The sequence below is a fragment of the Pyricularia oryzae genome, chromosome 1 (assembly GCF_000002495.2).
Source record: "Pyricularia oryzae 70-15 chromosome 1, whole genome shotgun sequence".
In the NCBI taxonomy this organism is placed as follows: Eukaryota; Fungi; Ascomycota; class Sordariomycetes; order Magnaporthales; family Pyriculariaceae; genus Pyricularia; species Pyricularia oryzae.
The window spans coordinates 951,129-967,972 of NC_017844.1; the positions used below are offsets into that span (position 1 = coordinate 951,129).

Genomic DNA, 16,844 nt, shown 5'->3' on the forward strand with positions numbered 1-16,844 from the left:
TATGAGCTTATCCACAAACTCGCCTAGGCTGCAGGAAATTCGGAAAGGCAACCCGGTGCCAACGGACCAGAACCAATACCGCTTATGTGCAACCCCAAATCGACCTGTTTAGGGCTGTAAGAGTCACGTTTGTGGTCATTGGTGCGCTGACGTGGGCTCATCCTAAAAGGCGTAAAGGAGCCTTGCTTCACTAGAGTCTAGTTTTATGCCCAGAAGTGGCGGGAGCTGACCGTCAGCTATAAGCCGCTGACCACCAACTCTTGCCGTTTTGGCCCAAGACGGTCACCGCCACACAATTGTGAGGCACAATGCAATATGCGGGCCGCGACCCGCCCGTATCTAAATGTTCTCTCGGTGTGCATCGTGATGGATGACACGGGATGGCTCGAAGTTCCTTTGCGCACCGTCCCGACCATTTCCGTGATTGGCCGGCCTGCGCCGTATTCCTCGTGTAGGCTCCAGCAAAAGTTCCCTCCGCTTGCCAAGAAAGGTAATTTTGAACGATTCCCTAAATCTTCGCTGACGCTAGGTAGATAGGTATCGTGTTCAGCTACACATTTGTTTCCTTTCCAGCTACAGACCTGCGGTGATGATCAGCCTACTGGAATAAAAATAAAAATAATTGACAAGAAAGGGCGAGTTCAACTGCTAGTGTCACCAGACATCTAATGAACTCCTCTTAGACTATACTTATACAGGAAATAACATCGTCTGACACAAAGAATCCCTCCTCTTCAAGGTACAGCAAGGTGCGCTTCAAACACCTCAATACGTCCTCCTGAGAACACAGGGGCATCTTGCTTTGGACTGCTATAAACTCCATGGTCCCTTGACAAACCCAAATGAAGCCATCGACTGCAAAAGACCAGGTGCCTTGTCCTCGCCTACCCAGGGCCGCCGGCAAAGATTGCATTCACTAGCCACGATATATAGACCGAGACCGAAGCCTTACTCTGGGCTCAAGGAAAGGCGCTTCCTAATTTTGTTTACGAGTGTGCCGTCCACAAAACTAGTAACAGACAACAATGAGGCGGCGCAGTCAACGCAGGGGGCTATGCAAGCGTCGACGACGACCCTGACAACCTCATCGCTCAACCAGGCGTCCGGTCCCGCAGCAACGCAGACAGGCACCGAGGACGAAGTGCTAGAAGGCCTCGTTCCCTGGACAGGACTGAAGCTTTCTACGTCAGGGACAGCTGCCTGAAGATATCGGCGACAGATAAGGTGCACCGACAAAGTCACCTCGCAGCGCAGAGAAATTGTATTAAAGACTGATCGCGGCCTGGCGAAGTCTCAATACATTTTCCCAGACCGCAAGTAGCGACTTATCTGCTTCTCCTCGGGAGTTTGGTACCTTTGCACATTATTAGACCATGCCCCCAAAGCAGTGTTGTACATCCGCTTGCTGCACTGGGGGCGCTTGCATCCCCCCTGAGAAGGACAGTATGAACTGCCCTTCCTCGCAGAGGGGCTGTTCAGAGGGGATATTCATAATCGATCTCGTATTGCCTCCAGTCTCGCGGGTCCTGGCCCGTGATGTCACCGTGCTTGGTTGCACTCAAATGAGTACTGAGGCGCGACTGAGTCCAGTACTCATTGTCGCAGCCTGTGCATTTCAACTTTGGAGCACCGCCTTTTCAGATCGGCTTGGGCGTGTCTGCTGCGGAATGACGGAGTTGCTCTGAGATTCTAAGGCTGAACGATTTATCAGAGTTGGAGCGGCCAAAGCGTCGATGCTGAGCAGGGTACCGAGGTGGGCAACGTGGCTGAGGCGCATTTCTGCGGCTCCATGCAACAAAAAAGATTGAACCTAAATCATTTGGAAAAAAAAGGACTATAAATAGGGGCCGGACTAACGAGCGTTTCCATCCCACTAGCGGGCATTTACTAATATCCACTGGCAGGTCCACATAGCGATAATCTGCATTGGGTATTTTTGGGTAGAATTTTCGGCTAAATCAAACACGAGGTGTCGTGACAACCAAAGGCGCCATACAAAAAAATAGTAAAGTAACGGTTACGGAATTGAATTTAACGAGACGTGATGCGTTGTGCGTGATGCGTTGTGCGTTATAGGGATAAAAGCTGGAAATAACTTGATGTAACCCGTTTTTTTTTCTCCTTTTTTTGTGCCAAACTCGGCTTACAAATTTAACACAGAGTAGGACAAATTTGCGTGGCGTTTGGCTGGGGATAAGTCCCAAAACGTGTCTTTGTAATGTTATAGCACCTGTGCAAAAATATTGCAACCCAACAGGGCCACTCCCCCCACCTTGGAGGTTGCAATAAAATTGCACACCTACTGTATTACTGGGCGGGGTACGGAATGGATACCAATAAGTGCCCGTTAGTCGGATGTACGTGCTCGTTAGTTTAGCCCATAAATAGATTAGCCTTATAGGCAAAGGAAGAAAATACATAATCTGAACAAAACCATATTGACCTCCCTTCCGTCATATCTTCGAGGAGGGACTCTGATTAAGAACTAATGCTTATTTACTATGATTACTGCAACATCATCAGGCGGGCTAGCGTCTCCTGGCCCCTAGCTGGTGTTCATGCAAAGCCATGTGGGCAAAGCATTTACGCAGCCGAGATGATCTGCTGAGGCTGCAAGAAACAAAAAGACAATGGAAGACGTGCTCGTCCATATTTGCACTTTATTGAATTGTTTTCTACGCTTCCCTAGTCGCAGGAGTATGTTTACCGCTGGAAGGATGATCCACGAGCCAGATCGGGGGCGGTCTGTTCGAGTCATAGCATTGACCGGAGACTCCAGTTCTAATTTCCCTGCTCGATTGGAGATGGGTAGGACCCTGTGACTGAAGCTTTGCGAAAGATGAACTTTTCGAACCCCGATTTATGCTCCCTGAATTGTCCTAAAGAGGAACCGGGGTTTTCTTTTTATACTCTTAAAGGAGTTAAATAGGGCTTTATTCCAGCAACCATGGAAACCATAAAATTGTACACATGACCCCCTAAACGAAGAGACCTGCGAAGGTTGGCCTTGCCTTAAACGAATTGAGATTCCGAAGGCCGGGGGATAAAAATATACGAACCTGATAAAATGCCATTACCAGGAAAAGGACGAGATAGTTATTTGAGGAGTTTTTGAATTAGCGTCTAGGCGCAGGATAAACTTGAGCATTTTTCCATTCTAGGCCCAGGAATACATTTACTCAGGGGTCATATGTAAGCGCGTGGATAATCAAGGATCAGACCTTTGGCTTTGGAAATGTATTTCGTAGGGAGAAGGTTGAAGATGTTTCGAAACCAAATTATCCCGCCTACCTCACCTAGGTAGGCAAATGCCGCGCTTAATAACAACCATTTGTTGTACTAGACTAGAATATACACCTGGTAATTGGATAGGCAATCATGTAGTCGTTCATTCAAGCGCGACTATCTGATAAATAACATCATGATTTATGTGTACCTCTGATATACGGAGAAACCCTGCCTCAAGTGCGAGCCCGGAAATAGGCGTTCGATCTGCCACTTGTCTGAGAACATAATTCACACGAGGCCAGCGCTCAAAAGTAATGTTTATTTACTTGGATGCCACGAGTTGAGATTAAGGAGTATCGACGCACTAAGCTACGTAGCAGGCACCCTCCACGTCCACTTGTTCCATCTCCAACCCATAGTCTAACGTTGGGCTCCACATCTCCGACCCCCCTAAAGTCCGGCCCCCTTGAAAAATGTAACGACGAAATACCCCTTTTATAAACCGATTTAAATGTAAACCTATCAACGCACAATAATACAATCATTGTCAGGCTCTCCCGGTTCGCTAACCTCTTCTCCATCGTTCAAAGCTTCTAAACAGTCCCTATTATTTTCCTGTGCTTCATAAACGTTTTTTTTGCTGACCAAAAGCTCGTTGGGATCCGGAATCACCCTTTTCCTTTTGACCGGCCGTACCGCCTCCAATTTTGCTTTTAACAAACTGATTTTTTGCTGAGCTTCAGCCAATAAGATATCCTTGGTTTCGAAGCTTTTTTGGACTTTTGCAAACAAAAGCCGTGAAGTGGCGTTACTTTTTTCGGACCGGGAAATTTCCTGTAGTTGAAGTCGAATATCTCGGGTCGTTTTAGGGGTTTTCCAAATAAGTAAAGACTGGTCGTTAATTTTTTGGGTTGGGCTTTCCGGTGTTTTATCCCTTTGGAAGCCGTTATTTTTACCTTTTTCGACGTTGGCGTTGCTATTTTCTAACAAAAAAGGGTTTAAAAGTGGTTTTGCCAAGTTCACCGGCCATAACCCCGTCGTACGCCAACCAGATTGAATGGTTTTTGCTATAAATGCTTTTGATCTGGCTTTTCGATAGCAAAGTAGAAAGTTTCGTTTCCCAACAACCGTTGAACAGCAAAACTGGTTTACAAATCCCAGGTGACGTCGATAAGCTTCCTTTAACGGCCCAAAAACCGATAAATCCAACGGTTGAAGAACGTGTGACGAATGAGGGGGTAAATATAGGAGTTGAATATTGTTTTGCAAGCAAAGAAGCATAAATTCGTCCGTTATATGTGATCCATGGCCATCCAGAACTAATAACCGCTTTTCAGGGGTTAAAGGTTGGGTATACGGAATAAACACCTTTTTTAACCATTCGATACCTGTTTCATTATTTGTCCACCCGTTTTCGGTTGCATGAAATTGCCAGGTATCGAAAGGACTTAAATCAGCTGGAAACCATTGTTGCTGTACGTTTTTCCCCTTAAATATAACGAGGGGAGGTATAACAGCCCCCGTAGCTGATACACATTCGATTATGCTCGTCCAACCCCGCGTTCCAGGCTCTTTTCGCTGTAATGGCCGGATTTTATTACGCCCTAACACCAGGCCATTAGATCCTTTGCCTTCCATTATACCTGTTTCGTCCATATTCCAACGGTTGGCCGGTTTTATAGTATCGACAACGGGATTTTTCAAATAGGACCACCAAGATTTAATTACCTCGGTTGTAGCCCCATTAACCCGGGCATTTTCTATTCGCCGGGGTCTTTGGGTTTTCAAAATTGGATATCGGGCTATAAAACGGCTAACCCAATGTTTCCCAAGGCTTTTTCTTTCTCCGGCGGCCTGAAGAATTCGTTCCGCAAAATAGCGTAGTTCTTGATGCGTTGGCGGAAGGCCTAACGCGGCCTGCGCAAGTACCCAATCTGCCAAATAGGTTTCCTGCTCCTGTGAAAGCCTTTGACAAAATCTTTTCGCTTGTTGAATTGACTGGGCCCCCTTTAAACGATCGTGAAGGGTACTCCGAGGAATACCCCATTTTTGCGAGGTTTTGTGAACTGATTTGCCATTTCTTATGTCAGAAATGGCAGCAAGAAGCTGATTTTCAGTGTACTGTTTCATTGGAAGGTTTGGAGCAAGAATCTTCAAAAATCAAGTTCTAAAGTGAAAAATTCGTCTAGATATTTATAAAATAAAACAAAGGGTTGACGTGGCTGAGTAGATATTTTTAGGGGCCGGACTTTAGGGGGGTCGGAGATGTGGAGCTCAACGTTATAGATACCCATTCATTCTCCTCCTCTACGAGGAGGCAGCGATAGCCGCGGCGTAGGAAGCGTCCAGCTGGGCCATAAACGACCTGGCGGTACCCTTAACGATGCCGGGCACCTTGGAGATGACCTTGCCACCGAGCATGTCGACGGCGGACCTTTGGCCGACCAGCGAGGTCCTAACGGCGCCGGTGAGGCCCAGGGCGTCGACGGCGGTCCTTTTGGCCTTGAGGACGGTGAAGGCCTGGTCGATGGAGGTCTGCAGGCTGCCGATGGTGTTGGCCAGGCTGAGGGCGTCGAGGAGGCCGATGGCAGGGCTGTTGTTCACGACGGTCGTGGCGGCCGAGATGGAGTCGTCAAGCTCCGTGAAGGACGAGGTGATGCCCGCGGGCGTGCCGGCGTTGAAGGCGTTCTTGACCGCGTCGACGTCGTTGCGGATGTCGGCGAGGGCGGTGTTGATGGCGCCGATCTGCGCGCAGGCCAACCCGAGGATGCTGGCGACGGGGACTAGGAAGGTTGAGAGACGCATTTTTTGAGGTGGTTGGCGAGATGGATGGTTTGTTTTTTGGGTTCTGGTTCTCTTCTGCTTCCCTTTTTATCCTTGGAGAGCTGTGCTGGATCTGCAGAGCTGACTCGGTGGATTATCGATCTACATCGTTATGCAATCCTTTTTATATCTGTCCCAGGGGCGGGGACACATGACACAATGCTGCTAGTGTCCCCTCTTCAACATCGTCCAGGCCTCGGTTGCTCGGGCACAAAATAGCTATACGTTTACCCGTATTCGAGCCCAAGACAATGACTTTGCGAGAAGCAGGTTTTGTTTCTTACAAAGTACGGTGTAACTGTCACCGCCGCTACAGCGACATGACACGAAATCCTATACGTTTTACGTCCTCCCAAAGAGACATATAAAGCTCGTTGTTAATCCAAATGTGGGGATCAGCCCAACGGTTTTTTTTTGCGGGGGACATGGGGTGCTATCCGCAGCCAAGGCACGTCCTATCTTGGCAAAGACGGCTGGAATATTGACGTTCAGCAACATGACCGACTGGCGTTGTGCCGAAAATGGGGGTTGTGAGATGGCGAAATGCGGGGAAAGTCGCAGTGCAGATGTGCCCAGGCTGGGGTACCTGTTTTGAATGAACCCTCGGAATGTGCTTGCGTATTAAGAGCATTCAGAATAGGTTAGCCGGTCATGCTGCTTGCCTCCGATGGACCCAAATTCGGCAGCTTGGTCATAACAGCGAGCAGAGTATCAATGACCTTTCAGCAGCTTCGCCTAACAAGTTGCTCAAAAAACATGAGGCAAGGTGCCGAGGATGCAAGGGTGATTTGTTTGGCCGTTTGCGCACGCCGTCAAAACCACCAAGCTGATCTCGTCAGAAGGATTCTTTGCTATAGTACCTAGACAAAGGCACCTCGCCCCCCTCCTATGCGTTTGGAGTATGGCAATACCAAGCTTGCTACTGACCAAGGCTCACAAAGCTTCGTCTAGCTGTAGTGCGATATGTATACCTTACAGAGCAGCCATGGTAAAATTCACATCGCAGTAAGCCAGGAAATCGCTGGATGGACAATGGACAATGATTTGTAGTCCTCTTATACAGAGGCAGAGGATATGCATGCAAACTGAATTGAGTTTTGACAACATCCTTTTACGTGGTACGGAAACCTAGGTTGACAGCTTGCCAAGTCCTCGAGCGGCAACCAAGCGAACAAAGCGTTGAACCCCTGTCCACGACGTGCAAAGCGAATGGGCATTCCTCTCCTGAGCCCGTGGTCATTGAAAGAAAGCCAATCAAAACCCGGAAGACGGTGATCTGCGCGCTTAATTACAGGAAATATCATGACTCTCTTAGTTTATGAGCACACAGGCGCTTATTGTGGTGTGCTCAAAAAGAGTTCCTGGCGCGACCACCAAGGCCAAAAAGGTGACGAGTCCACCGAACGAGGGAAGCAAAGAAGCGACAAATGACTATCAGGGGTTAATCCACAAAACCAGGAACGCGCCTGAGCGGAGAGGCCCTGGTAAGGTGACAGTCCTTCGAGCGGGTTGATATTGGGAAACGCACCGTCACGAATCTCACTTTGTCACCCGCGCCCGGGTGTTGTGTAATAACAATTAATGACATATTTCATAACATCACATTACAGAGTTGAGGCTCTGGTATCATTCCATGGACCCTATTTCGCATCACGTATATTTGATTTCCTCCTACAACCCCAGATACACTAATGCCAGTACTAGATACGATGATCTGACCTGGGAGGTATGCCTCGGCCTAAGAAATACGACCGCACTCTTGTGTTTCTGAGCCAAGACCGTGAAAAATTGTGTTCAACTCCTTCGGGCTGCCTCCAGGGTAGCTCGTACAAAACGACCGATCCATTAACAGATGCACCCCATCCTTTTATAACTCATCAATGAATTTACTGACCATGGACATGAACTGGCAGTTGAAAAAATGAGAGTTCCGGCGTTTTATTCACTTTCCGAGTCTGCTTTCTACCGACGGACCGTTATCACCTCACAATGTAAAGCTCTATCGAGCTAAACTTGCGTAGGCCAAAACGTTACTAGCAACTGACGTATGTGAATTTTGTAACCAGGTTTACCAGAGACTCCAACTCGCTCCTTCGTCAAAAGGCTTGCCCCATCGTCATACTCGATAGGTCCTACTTGGCGGGGCATAGACAACCGCCACTCTTCTGCTGGCAGCCACTATATGAAACAGTCATTTGGGTTAGTCTCACCCTGTGTACAGTTCAGGCTTTAGTCTTGTTTCTATAATAGGTTTTGACTTACGGTGGACAGGTCAGGATAAAATCGCGAAGGACCAGTGGCGCGGCGCCCGCGTCAGCTGGGATGGTGGCGGCGAAGGCGGCCCCGGCAAATGCGATAGCGCACAGGATAGTCTACTTGAACTGCATCTTGAGTCGAGAAAGGCGATGAATTCTTTTAAAGAATATATCAGAGAAAATTGCAAAAAGAAGAAGACTGCTGGAGACCTGCTGGAGTCTGAAAACTGATGGGGAATTGCTGGAGAACTAGCTCTTGTTAATTCCGTATACTGGGCTGGATCACAAAGAGTAAAAAAAGTCCACTTTGAATTGGGAACTTGTCATCTCTTATATAGAGCTTATACTTGCTTGGGTGAGACGCAGTCAAATTGCTAGTCGAACCTTGTTCTTGGCAGTTTGGTGCATTACACGTTTTGTTCTTGATATGATCTTCATGCTGTACCAATACTTGTCGCTAGATCCCTACATACGAATTATTGCTTGGATGTTTTAAAGTTTACCTCGCCTGTGATCTCCCATTTGTTTAACTTCTTTGGCCTCTACTCGAGTCAGCTAGGTGGGCTCTGAAACTGAGTGGCAACGGTTCTCGAATTGGGAGAGTGAATAATCACAGCGCAAACGAATGTAAAAGAAAAAAAAAAAGGTTGACCGCCTTGTTACCACAAAAGACCTCGCCTCAGGCACATCCTTGGCTTTCTTAAATCTGAAGCTATAAGGCATGTGCACCATTCATTTGAAAGCTCGCTTAACACCATTATCACATCCTCTTGCAGGTCGTAGCCGGTTCGCAACGCTTGCCGTCGCCGACGCCGATCAATTAGCTGTCGATCCCGGCGTTCTTGCAGGAGCAGTTTCTGAATCGTGATGGTGCTGCTGGGACATGTGCGTCACCCGGGGTGAGTGGGGGGATATGCGCGCCGGTTCAGACGCGTAGTTGAGGCCCCCGCGACTCGTAGCCCGTCCCCGCAGTACCGCTGCTGCGTAAATTGCTTGTATTTCCGAGACCTCCGAAGGCGACCATGGCCGCGCGTCGTTTGTTGGAATGCGGCACATCAGGCGACGGCCTGCCAGCGCTTGCATGACGTCGCAAGAAACGTGTCAAGGCCGCCCATAAATCGTTTGCTTATAAGGCATTCCAAAAACCCGTCGCGGGGGGGCCATGGGCGAAAGTTTACCAAAAACCCCCGGGCCCCCCGGCTTATTTGCGCGTTGTGGGTAATGTAACATTGGTTTTGTTTTAGCTTAATCAATATAAGTCCCCCAATGAAACAATTCCGCGGGTTTATGGGCGTTTGGCTGGCGGGCCTTTCGAATAAGGTTCTGGGCTTCCGTGGGTGGGTTTTGGAATGTTTTATAAAATAAACGTATCGGGATTTATGTCAGGGTTTGGACCCTTGGGTTTTGCAAGACTCGTAATTACCAGCTGTCCTAATCAACAACAACAATGCCGGATGAAACGCGCTTCTTTGGGTCGCTTGGTTCATTCCATGGCGTCTCTACCCTAGGCTCTGTCCTAAAGATGAACAAGGGGAGATTGAGCTACTCTGAGTTTGACAATATTCACCACATGATGTTGAGACATCATCTCGTCGTGTTCCTTTCCCTCTTCAACTCCAGGCACCATTGTTCCGGTGAACAGACTAGAACTTCATCCTTGTCCGTCCATGTATCACACATCTAATTAACCGACCGCACCACTGTCCACGAGATCCTCCCAGCTGGCGAAAAAAAGCCCCGTCACTAGAGCACTGACGCTATAGAATCCACCAAGGCCACCAAAAGACAGCAATTCCGGATGCACTCGCGAGAGACAGTGGCTTCCACATCGCGCCAAGATGGGTGATATGTGGTCGAATATCCTCATCAATTTGCCAAGCCAAGAGATGCTCATTTGGTTTTCTATGCTAGTTTAGCAGCCACCGCTGCTTGATTATTTCCCACATCGCCGCGCCGCGTCCAAAGCCGTCCAGGGCTATTTTCGTTGCTTGAGAGGTTAATGATATCCTTATCTCGTCCTGAAAGGCCCCACCACTAACATATTAAATTCGGTATTAGTATTTGTGCGAAACGTAATCCTTATCATTAGCGGAAAGGAAAGAGACAGGTTCGTTAATTTACGGATAGGATATTAGCGCGGCCGCGGTCGATGGCAACGTTTACATTCCAGCTATAAACCATACCGCGGAGCTGGCAGATCCGGGGCAGTATTTTTTGCCGGCGGTTGCCCCATCAGGGCGGCCTGGAGGGCCCCGCCGCGCGGGAATATGCCATCATTGACGTCAACCCCGCGATCTAGCATCACATGCAGAAATGGCACGATCTCGGCTGTGGGCGTAGGCGTGCATCGGTCATCATGTTTGCCATGTGTGGTGAGTTGATCATTTAGCTGGCTGGATAACCGGGATTGTAAGTCGGTGGTTTGCTGAGACGTACAAGAGACGGAGGGAAAGAAAGGGGTTTCGAAGGAAATATGGCAAAATAGGACTGGCATTGGACCCACCGCAATGCCGGGCGTTGGTCACTCTTACTTGTTGGTCGTGTTGTCGAATGAATCTATGCTGCCAAGGTCACATAACATTGTACACAGTCACCCGGGAACCATTTTTTATCCAATAGCAAGCGCAGGCTAAACACTGGAATGCCCCTTCACTGAGCCCTGAGCTGAGCAAACTGTGCCCTAAATACCACGGCCTCTTGGCCCTACCTTTTCAGTTCCGCACTCGGCCTACAGCGAGTACTGTAGAACTTAACCCGTCCTCAAATTAAACAACAATGTGGTTATACTTTTGAAAAAAAACATCTACAAATCGAGTAGTTGGTCACTGCAAACAACATCTACGGGCTTGTGGTTACTATCATCACTTGAAAGCTCACACCACTGTGCCACCGGGTACTAGTGCTTCCCAAGCGAGTAAAGCCTTGGGTGCTTGGAAGTTCCGAAGTTGGCACATTACCTGTGCCTTATAACCTTTTGTCCCAGCGCGCCATGTCATCCCATTAATTCTGACGGTAAATCTCGAAAGAAAAAGGCTAAAAGCGAGGGCAAGCGGCGGCCGAGGCACAGCAGTGCTTGAGTGCGCCAAACACGGTGCAGCAGGAGATTTTGCAATTATAGTGCCAACAGCATAGTAATGTAGTAAAGACAGATTGGGGACGGATGGCAAGAACTCAGGTGAATGCCTACTGTCGCGAAAATAAAAATAAAAGAACATCCCAGAATTTTACGTTTACTTGGAATATATAAAGCACAAATGGCATCATGGAAGAAGATTACCGCTTCTCTCTGAGCTATGCTCCAACCCTCACTATATCATCTAAATCACCCAGCAACCACAGCCATTCGACTTGAGCTCACACATCAAAGTCCTCACTGCTTTGCACACATTACTCACCAGCACCATTCCCGACGCCATGCCAAGTTGCAAGTACCCCATTTTTAACGCAATCAGATTTCAGCCATGCAGAAACATATCCTGTTTTCTCTATTTCTCTGGGGTCTTCTGACCCCAGCTATGGCCGGTGGATGATTCTCCTGCCCCAGGCCTTCCAGGGCCCGTCTACGGAACAAGGGAGCCTCCGTGGAGGCGTAGGGCAGGGGCAAGATGCCCGCCAACGGGCGCGGTGGATCCCGTCTTTTGCCCAAGCAAAAGTCTCAGACGGGGCGTAGAGTTACACCAGAATCACAAGCAAAGGTTCCAGTTCGGCCTCAAATGTCGTAGGTATTGATAAATGCTTTGATTGCTGACAATTAACAGTCAACAGGGAACATAAATGCGCTTCTATTATAGCTCTGGATTAAAGCGGGAAGCGATTTCCCTCGGAGAAGAAATATTGACCCCGTGTACACCTTTTAGGGATAACACGGGCAGATGATGCATATACTGACTTGAAAGTAAGTTAAGGTTTATATTGTCTAGATACGCGCCAGGCTAGGGCAGGGAAGAAGCTTAAGGGATTTGAAATCATAAGAGTGCGGACTGGTTCTGGCAATTATTACTGTCATAATCGCCGACAAATCCAGGCTACTTCATCCCTTGAATCTACCACGTGATCTGCTTCACTTTTGCTCAGGGTGCTCAGGCAAGATTCACTCGCGCACAGGTGCTGCTCAGGGGTCGCTCAGTCCACATGCCATTTTCGGTCATTTGGTGACTCGAATGATCCCCAATCTGGGCCTTCCAAAACAAAGACGAAAAATGGTCACCCTTACACATCAAGACTAGTCTTGCAGAAAGCGTGAATCAATGGCAGTTCTTAATATGGGAGAGTGTCCCAAAATAAGTACTCCATGTTTTGACAAAAGGTCATAGGCTATTTAGAACCTGCACTTGTTTGCTCAAAGAAAAGTCAACAAGATCCTGCATGCCGTATATACCAATTTTGAAATGAACCTGTTGGAACAATAATAACTACCGCACTTGAAGGAATATCCCGACATGGAGTAAACGTGCGGCCCCCGAGATGCCTTATTGTAAGACATCCACGGCCCGAACTAACCCCTTTCTTTTGTCTCAAAACAGATTGAAAATAAATTCTTTTGTTACTTCAGAAGACGGACAGAAATGATTAGATATAGCGACTCCCACTATTTGTTTCTCTCAACTCAGATTCATACGTGTAGAAGAGGTCTATGAACAGAACTTCCTCGCGCAAAAATCAGCTAAGACTCAAAGAGACGTGCCAGAAAGACCTGAAGCAGGTTTAAGCGATTTTCAAGCCCAATTTGCGCCATTAATAGACACCAATACTAGTATTACTACTACTACTACTACTACTACTACTACTACTACTACTACTACTACTACTATTACCTGTAGTGGGGTTAGCATTAATGCTAATACCAAGATTTTATGGCTGACCAGTTTTTTCTGTTCTGGTCCACAGTCCATAAGATGGCTGGCGCTTTCTCCATCGGAGTTCATCCCCTGATGGACTCGTAGAGAAAACCACTGCAAACTTTTTCAGCTGTATTATCCAGGCAACTACCTAGTCTCAGAGCTCAGACTAAGTCCCCTGGACCGAGCGCTCCATATACCTTACCAGCCATATGGCTTTTCGACCAATCAAATCGGTCGAAAGAATCGCGGTTTTTCTAGTCCGAGGACACTTTGTCGATTTTCGTCGTTAACGGGCAAATCCGCACGGTGCGTACACAGTGTACGCACCGTAGCCGCCAAAAGTTATATAGTGAAATTACTGAGCTTGTTAAACTCTTGAATAAAAATTGTAAAAGTGCAAGATAAATACTACTATATAATTTAAATTTGGGGAATTTTAAAAGGCAATTCCTTTATATTTCTATTATTATTCTTCAACACTTGATAAACTAATTCACTTTTTTCCATTTATTTTTTTTCTTATAATATTAACAAATTTATACACCGTAAACCTCCCAATTTTAAATAGAAACAATATTTATATTTTCTGTCAATCAAATTGATTTTCTTTATCTTGCAGAAATAAATAGTTAACAATTTACTAGCTTTATCCACTTTTATTAACCCTTATTAATATTTGGTTTGGTATTTTTAAAATTATATAAAAAATATATCGGAAGTTTTATTTATAACGTTAATATATGAGTTATAATATCAGTATATATTAAAGTTAAAAAAGCCAGTTTCAAATATATTATAGAACGGATTAAGCGTGGAATTTGCTTATATATAAAATCTTGTTATTAAAATTAATAAAATACCAACTCGTTTCAGCAAAATCGTCCATTTTAATATTTATTTTATCTGTTTTTCTTAATATATTATATTACGTAGTATTTATACCAGAGTTTATATATAAAACCTTTGTATATTATACCCTCCACGAAAAAGACTTTAGAGCTGTATTAGAAAGTTAAGTTAATAGAATGAAATTGAAAAAGAAATACAAATTTTGAACAAAATCAAGCCTTTATATAAAAACAATGGGAAATTTATATCCAATTCGCCCCTTTCGAATATTAAAAATGAAAATTTAATAGCGGCTAGTTATTACGCTTATTATTACATTCAACGCGCAGTCCTTTCATTTCTACTATTTTTATTCAATTTATTATAAAGGAGTGAAATTTTGAAAATAGCGAGTTTACTGTTACGACCAGGATTGGTACCGACACGATTGGGCAAGAATGAGAGAGGTGTCGGGAACCCAAACCAGAACTAACCAAGAAGCACGAACCAAGGACAGAGAAGGGGAGCACGAGGTCACGTGGTGATAAGATAAGAAACCCTAACCCGATCACCAGAACAAGAGTGACCACGATCATTACCAAGGAAGTGATTAGCACAGCCGTGATCACCCCAGAGTGATCATGATCACTTACACAAGAGTGATCACATTTGGAACATAGTCTATATAAGGCACGCTCATTACCATGTAGATAGATTCGATTCTAGGATTGCTTAGCAGCAATCAAACTCTAGTTAACCTCAATACTTATTTGAGAACGATCATAACTTCACCCCCCAGTCATTGAGAACCCCAGTTACCCAGTCAGACGCTCAGTTGCTTCAACCCACTGTACTTTACCATAAGAACAGGTTACCCGATACCTTGATCGTAACATTTTGATTGCTCCTGTTCAGTACTTTGCCTTGAAGCATACCGAGCAGTATCCGACAACATGTCTTCCCAGACGTCCAAGAACAACACTCCCAGCACCCCGGCTACAAGCAGCAAGGCGGCCCAGAAAGCCCCTGCTCGGCCCAAGGACGATAGCGACAGTGAGGACGAGGAAGACCAGCTCCGCAGGCAGGTTGCTAGGACCAACCAGGAGCTCCACGAACAGACGCTCCGCGCAACCCAACTCCAAGAGGAACTCCAGGCTCTTCGAGCCAGTGCTAACGTTACCTCAACCCCTCTTGATGGGCGCGAGAGACTCAAGCTTAACCCCCCAGCCACATTCGATGGCACACCTGGACAACTTAAAGGGTACCTCGTACAGGTACGCACTTACCAAGCATTCCATCTGGAAACTTTCCGCAGTGAAACAGAAAAGGTGGTACACGCGGCCACTTTCCTCCGAGGACGAGCCTTGTCTTGGTTCGAGCCTCTGTTGCAGGAATGGCTTGATGTACCCCCCGAAGAACGACGCCAAGAAGTCACCGACATTTTCTCAACCTTCGCAGGGTATGAACGCACCCTCCGTTCCTTATTCCAGGAACCCGATGAGAAACGACAGACCGAACGAGACTTGGCCAACCTACGACAAACCAAGTCAGCCTCCGCTTATGCAGCCGAATTCAGAAGGCTAGCAACAAGGCTGGACATGACCGAAGAAACCAAGATCCTCCAGTTTTACCAGGGACTGAAGTCAGAAGTAAAAGACGAGGTATCCAAGCTCGACCGACCCGAGGATTTCCTCGAGTACGTCGAACTTGCCATCAAACTCGACAACCGGATTTACGAACGCCGACAGGAAAAACAAGGCGGACAGCGAGTGTTCGTCACCTCAACTCGACAAGCCAACACGGGACGCAAGTACCAACACCCCCAACCCACATACCACAGAAACAATGGTGGATGGCAGCAGCCCCGTCACATGGCACCCCAGACCTACAGTACAGCTTATGGTACCCACAGTGGACCCATGGACCTCAGTGCCACACAACACAAGAAGCCCCGTAAAGACCCCAAGAGTGGCAAGTGTTTCAAGTGCGACAAGACAGGGCACATCGCCAGAAACTGCCCAAGAAACCAGGAAGATATCCCTGATTTTAGGGGCAAGACCGAAAAACCACGAGGACTTAATGCCACCAATCACCAGCAACTACGGCCTGACCAACACAGCACGATGAGCTGGACCACCTGCTACGATGACAATTGCATGGTACACAACAGCTCCAAAAACGACGCAGGATGGTACCCACAGAAGCCCCGAGGCACTCGAACCCTAGCAGTAGGAAACCGAGTACCCCTAGGGACAGGACAACCAACGAAGTTACACCGACAAGAGACCCAACTACCCGAACTCACGGACTCGGATACCTCCGGAGAATCGGATGAGGAACCTTTGGGACAAACCCACCACATCAGGACAACCAATCAATCCTCAACACAAGAATCAAGCGAGGATTCCGAGGAAGAGTCCAGCGAGGAAGAGACCATGCCCTCGAGCCAGTACAACGCAGCAAGGGAAAACAACCCCTACATATACGAAAAGAAGCATATCGACTTATACCGAGACGACCAATCAGTACAGTTTCCCGGATTGCCACTTCAGGCACAGATCCGACATCCTACAGGACCAGTCAATGCAACTTTTGGAGACCACCCGACCTTGGACACCAAACACCCTCAACACGCAGAGATCTTTTGGGCAGAATGCTTCCGAGACAACTGTGGACTCCACTTAAGCAGGAAAATAGTCCACAACTTTTTCCCACGACGACGCAAAGCAACAGGCATTCACGAAGTATATACCACAACCGACCTACCAAATTGGGAAATTAAAATAAAACTTAACACTGAGCCAGCCGCAATCTTCACGCCTAACGACAACTACCCCATGGCGTGTTGCAACCAGAAACAGTTCCCATG

At 47.1% G+C, this 16,844-nt stretch overlaps 5 protein-coding genes across 5 annotated transcripts; 4 read left to right on the forward strand and 1 right to left on the reverse strand.

Annotated features, from left to right (window-relative positions):
- Nucleotides 1-366: 366 nt before the first annotated feature.
- MGG_16060 (uncharacterized protein) lies at nt 367-2,023 on the forward strand (the record flags this gene model as incomplete). The annotated part of the gene is made up of 2 exons (XM_003708927.1): nt 367-490; nt 1,014-2,023. The coding sequence occupies 2 exons, from the start codon at nt 367-369 to the stop codon at nt 1,202-1,204; spliced, it is 315 nt and encodes a 104-aa protein (XP_003708975.1). The 3' UTR covers nt 1,205-2,023.
- A 3,512-nt stretch (nt 2,024-5,535) lies between these two features.
- MGG_02212 (uncharacterized protein) lies at nt 5,536-6,033 on the reverse strand (the record flags this gene model as incomplete). The annotated part of the gene is made up of 1 exon (XM_003708928.1): nt 5,536-6,033. One exon carries the CDS (start codon nt 6,031-6,033, stop codon nt 5,536-5,538), a length of 498 nt encoding a protein of 165 aa, XP_003708976.1.
- A 1,939-nt stretch (nt 6,034-7,972) lies between these two features.
- On the forward strand, nt 7,973-8,537 carry MGG_16061 (uncharacterized protein; the record flags this gene model as incomplete). Its single annotated transcript, XM_003708929.1, has 3 exons — nt 7,973-8,042; nt 8,118-8,166; nt 8,273-8,537. 3 exons carry the CDS (start codon nt 7,973-7,975, stop codon nt 8,535-8,537), a joined length of 384 nt encoding a protein of 127 aa, XP_003708977.1.
- Nucleotides 8,538-11,911: 3,374 nt separating this feature from the next.
- Nucleotides 11,912-13,238, forward strand: MGG_16062 (uncharacterized protein; the record flags this gene model as incomplete). The annotated part of the gene is made up of 4 exons (XM_003708930.1): nt 11,912-12,024; nt 12,734-12,780; nt 12,886-13,130; nt 13,194-13,238. 4 exons carry the CDS (start codon nt 11,912-11,914, stop codon nt 13,236-13,238), a joined length of 450 nt encoding a protein of 149 aa, XP_003708978.1.
- A 1,524-nt stretch (nt 13,239-14,762) lies between these two features.
- MGG_16063 (uncharacterized protein) lies at nt 14,763-16,660 on the forward strand (the record flags this gene model as incomplete). Its single annotated transcript, XM_003708931.1, has 2 exons — nt 14,763-16,500; nt 16,550-16,660. The coding sequence occupies exons 1-2, from the start codon at nt 14,929-14,931 to the stop codon at nt 16,658-16,660; spliced, it is 1,683 nt and encodes a 560-aa protein (XP_003708979.1). The 5' UTR covers nt 14,763-14,928.
- Between the last annotated feature and the right edge of the window lie 184 nt (nt 16,661-16,844).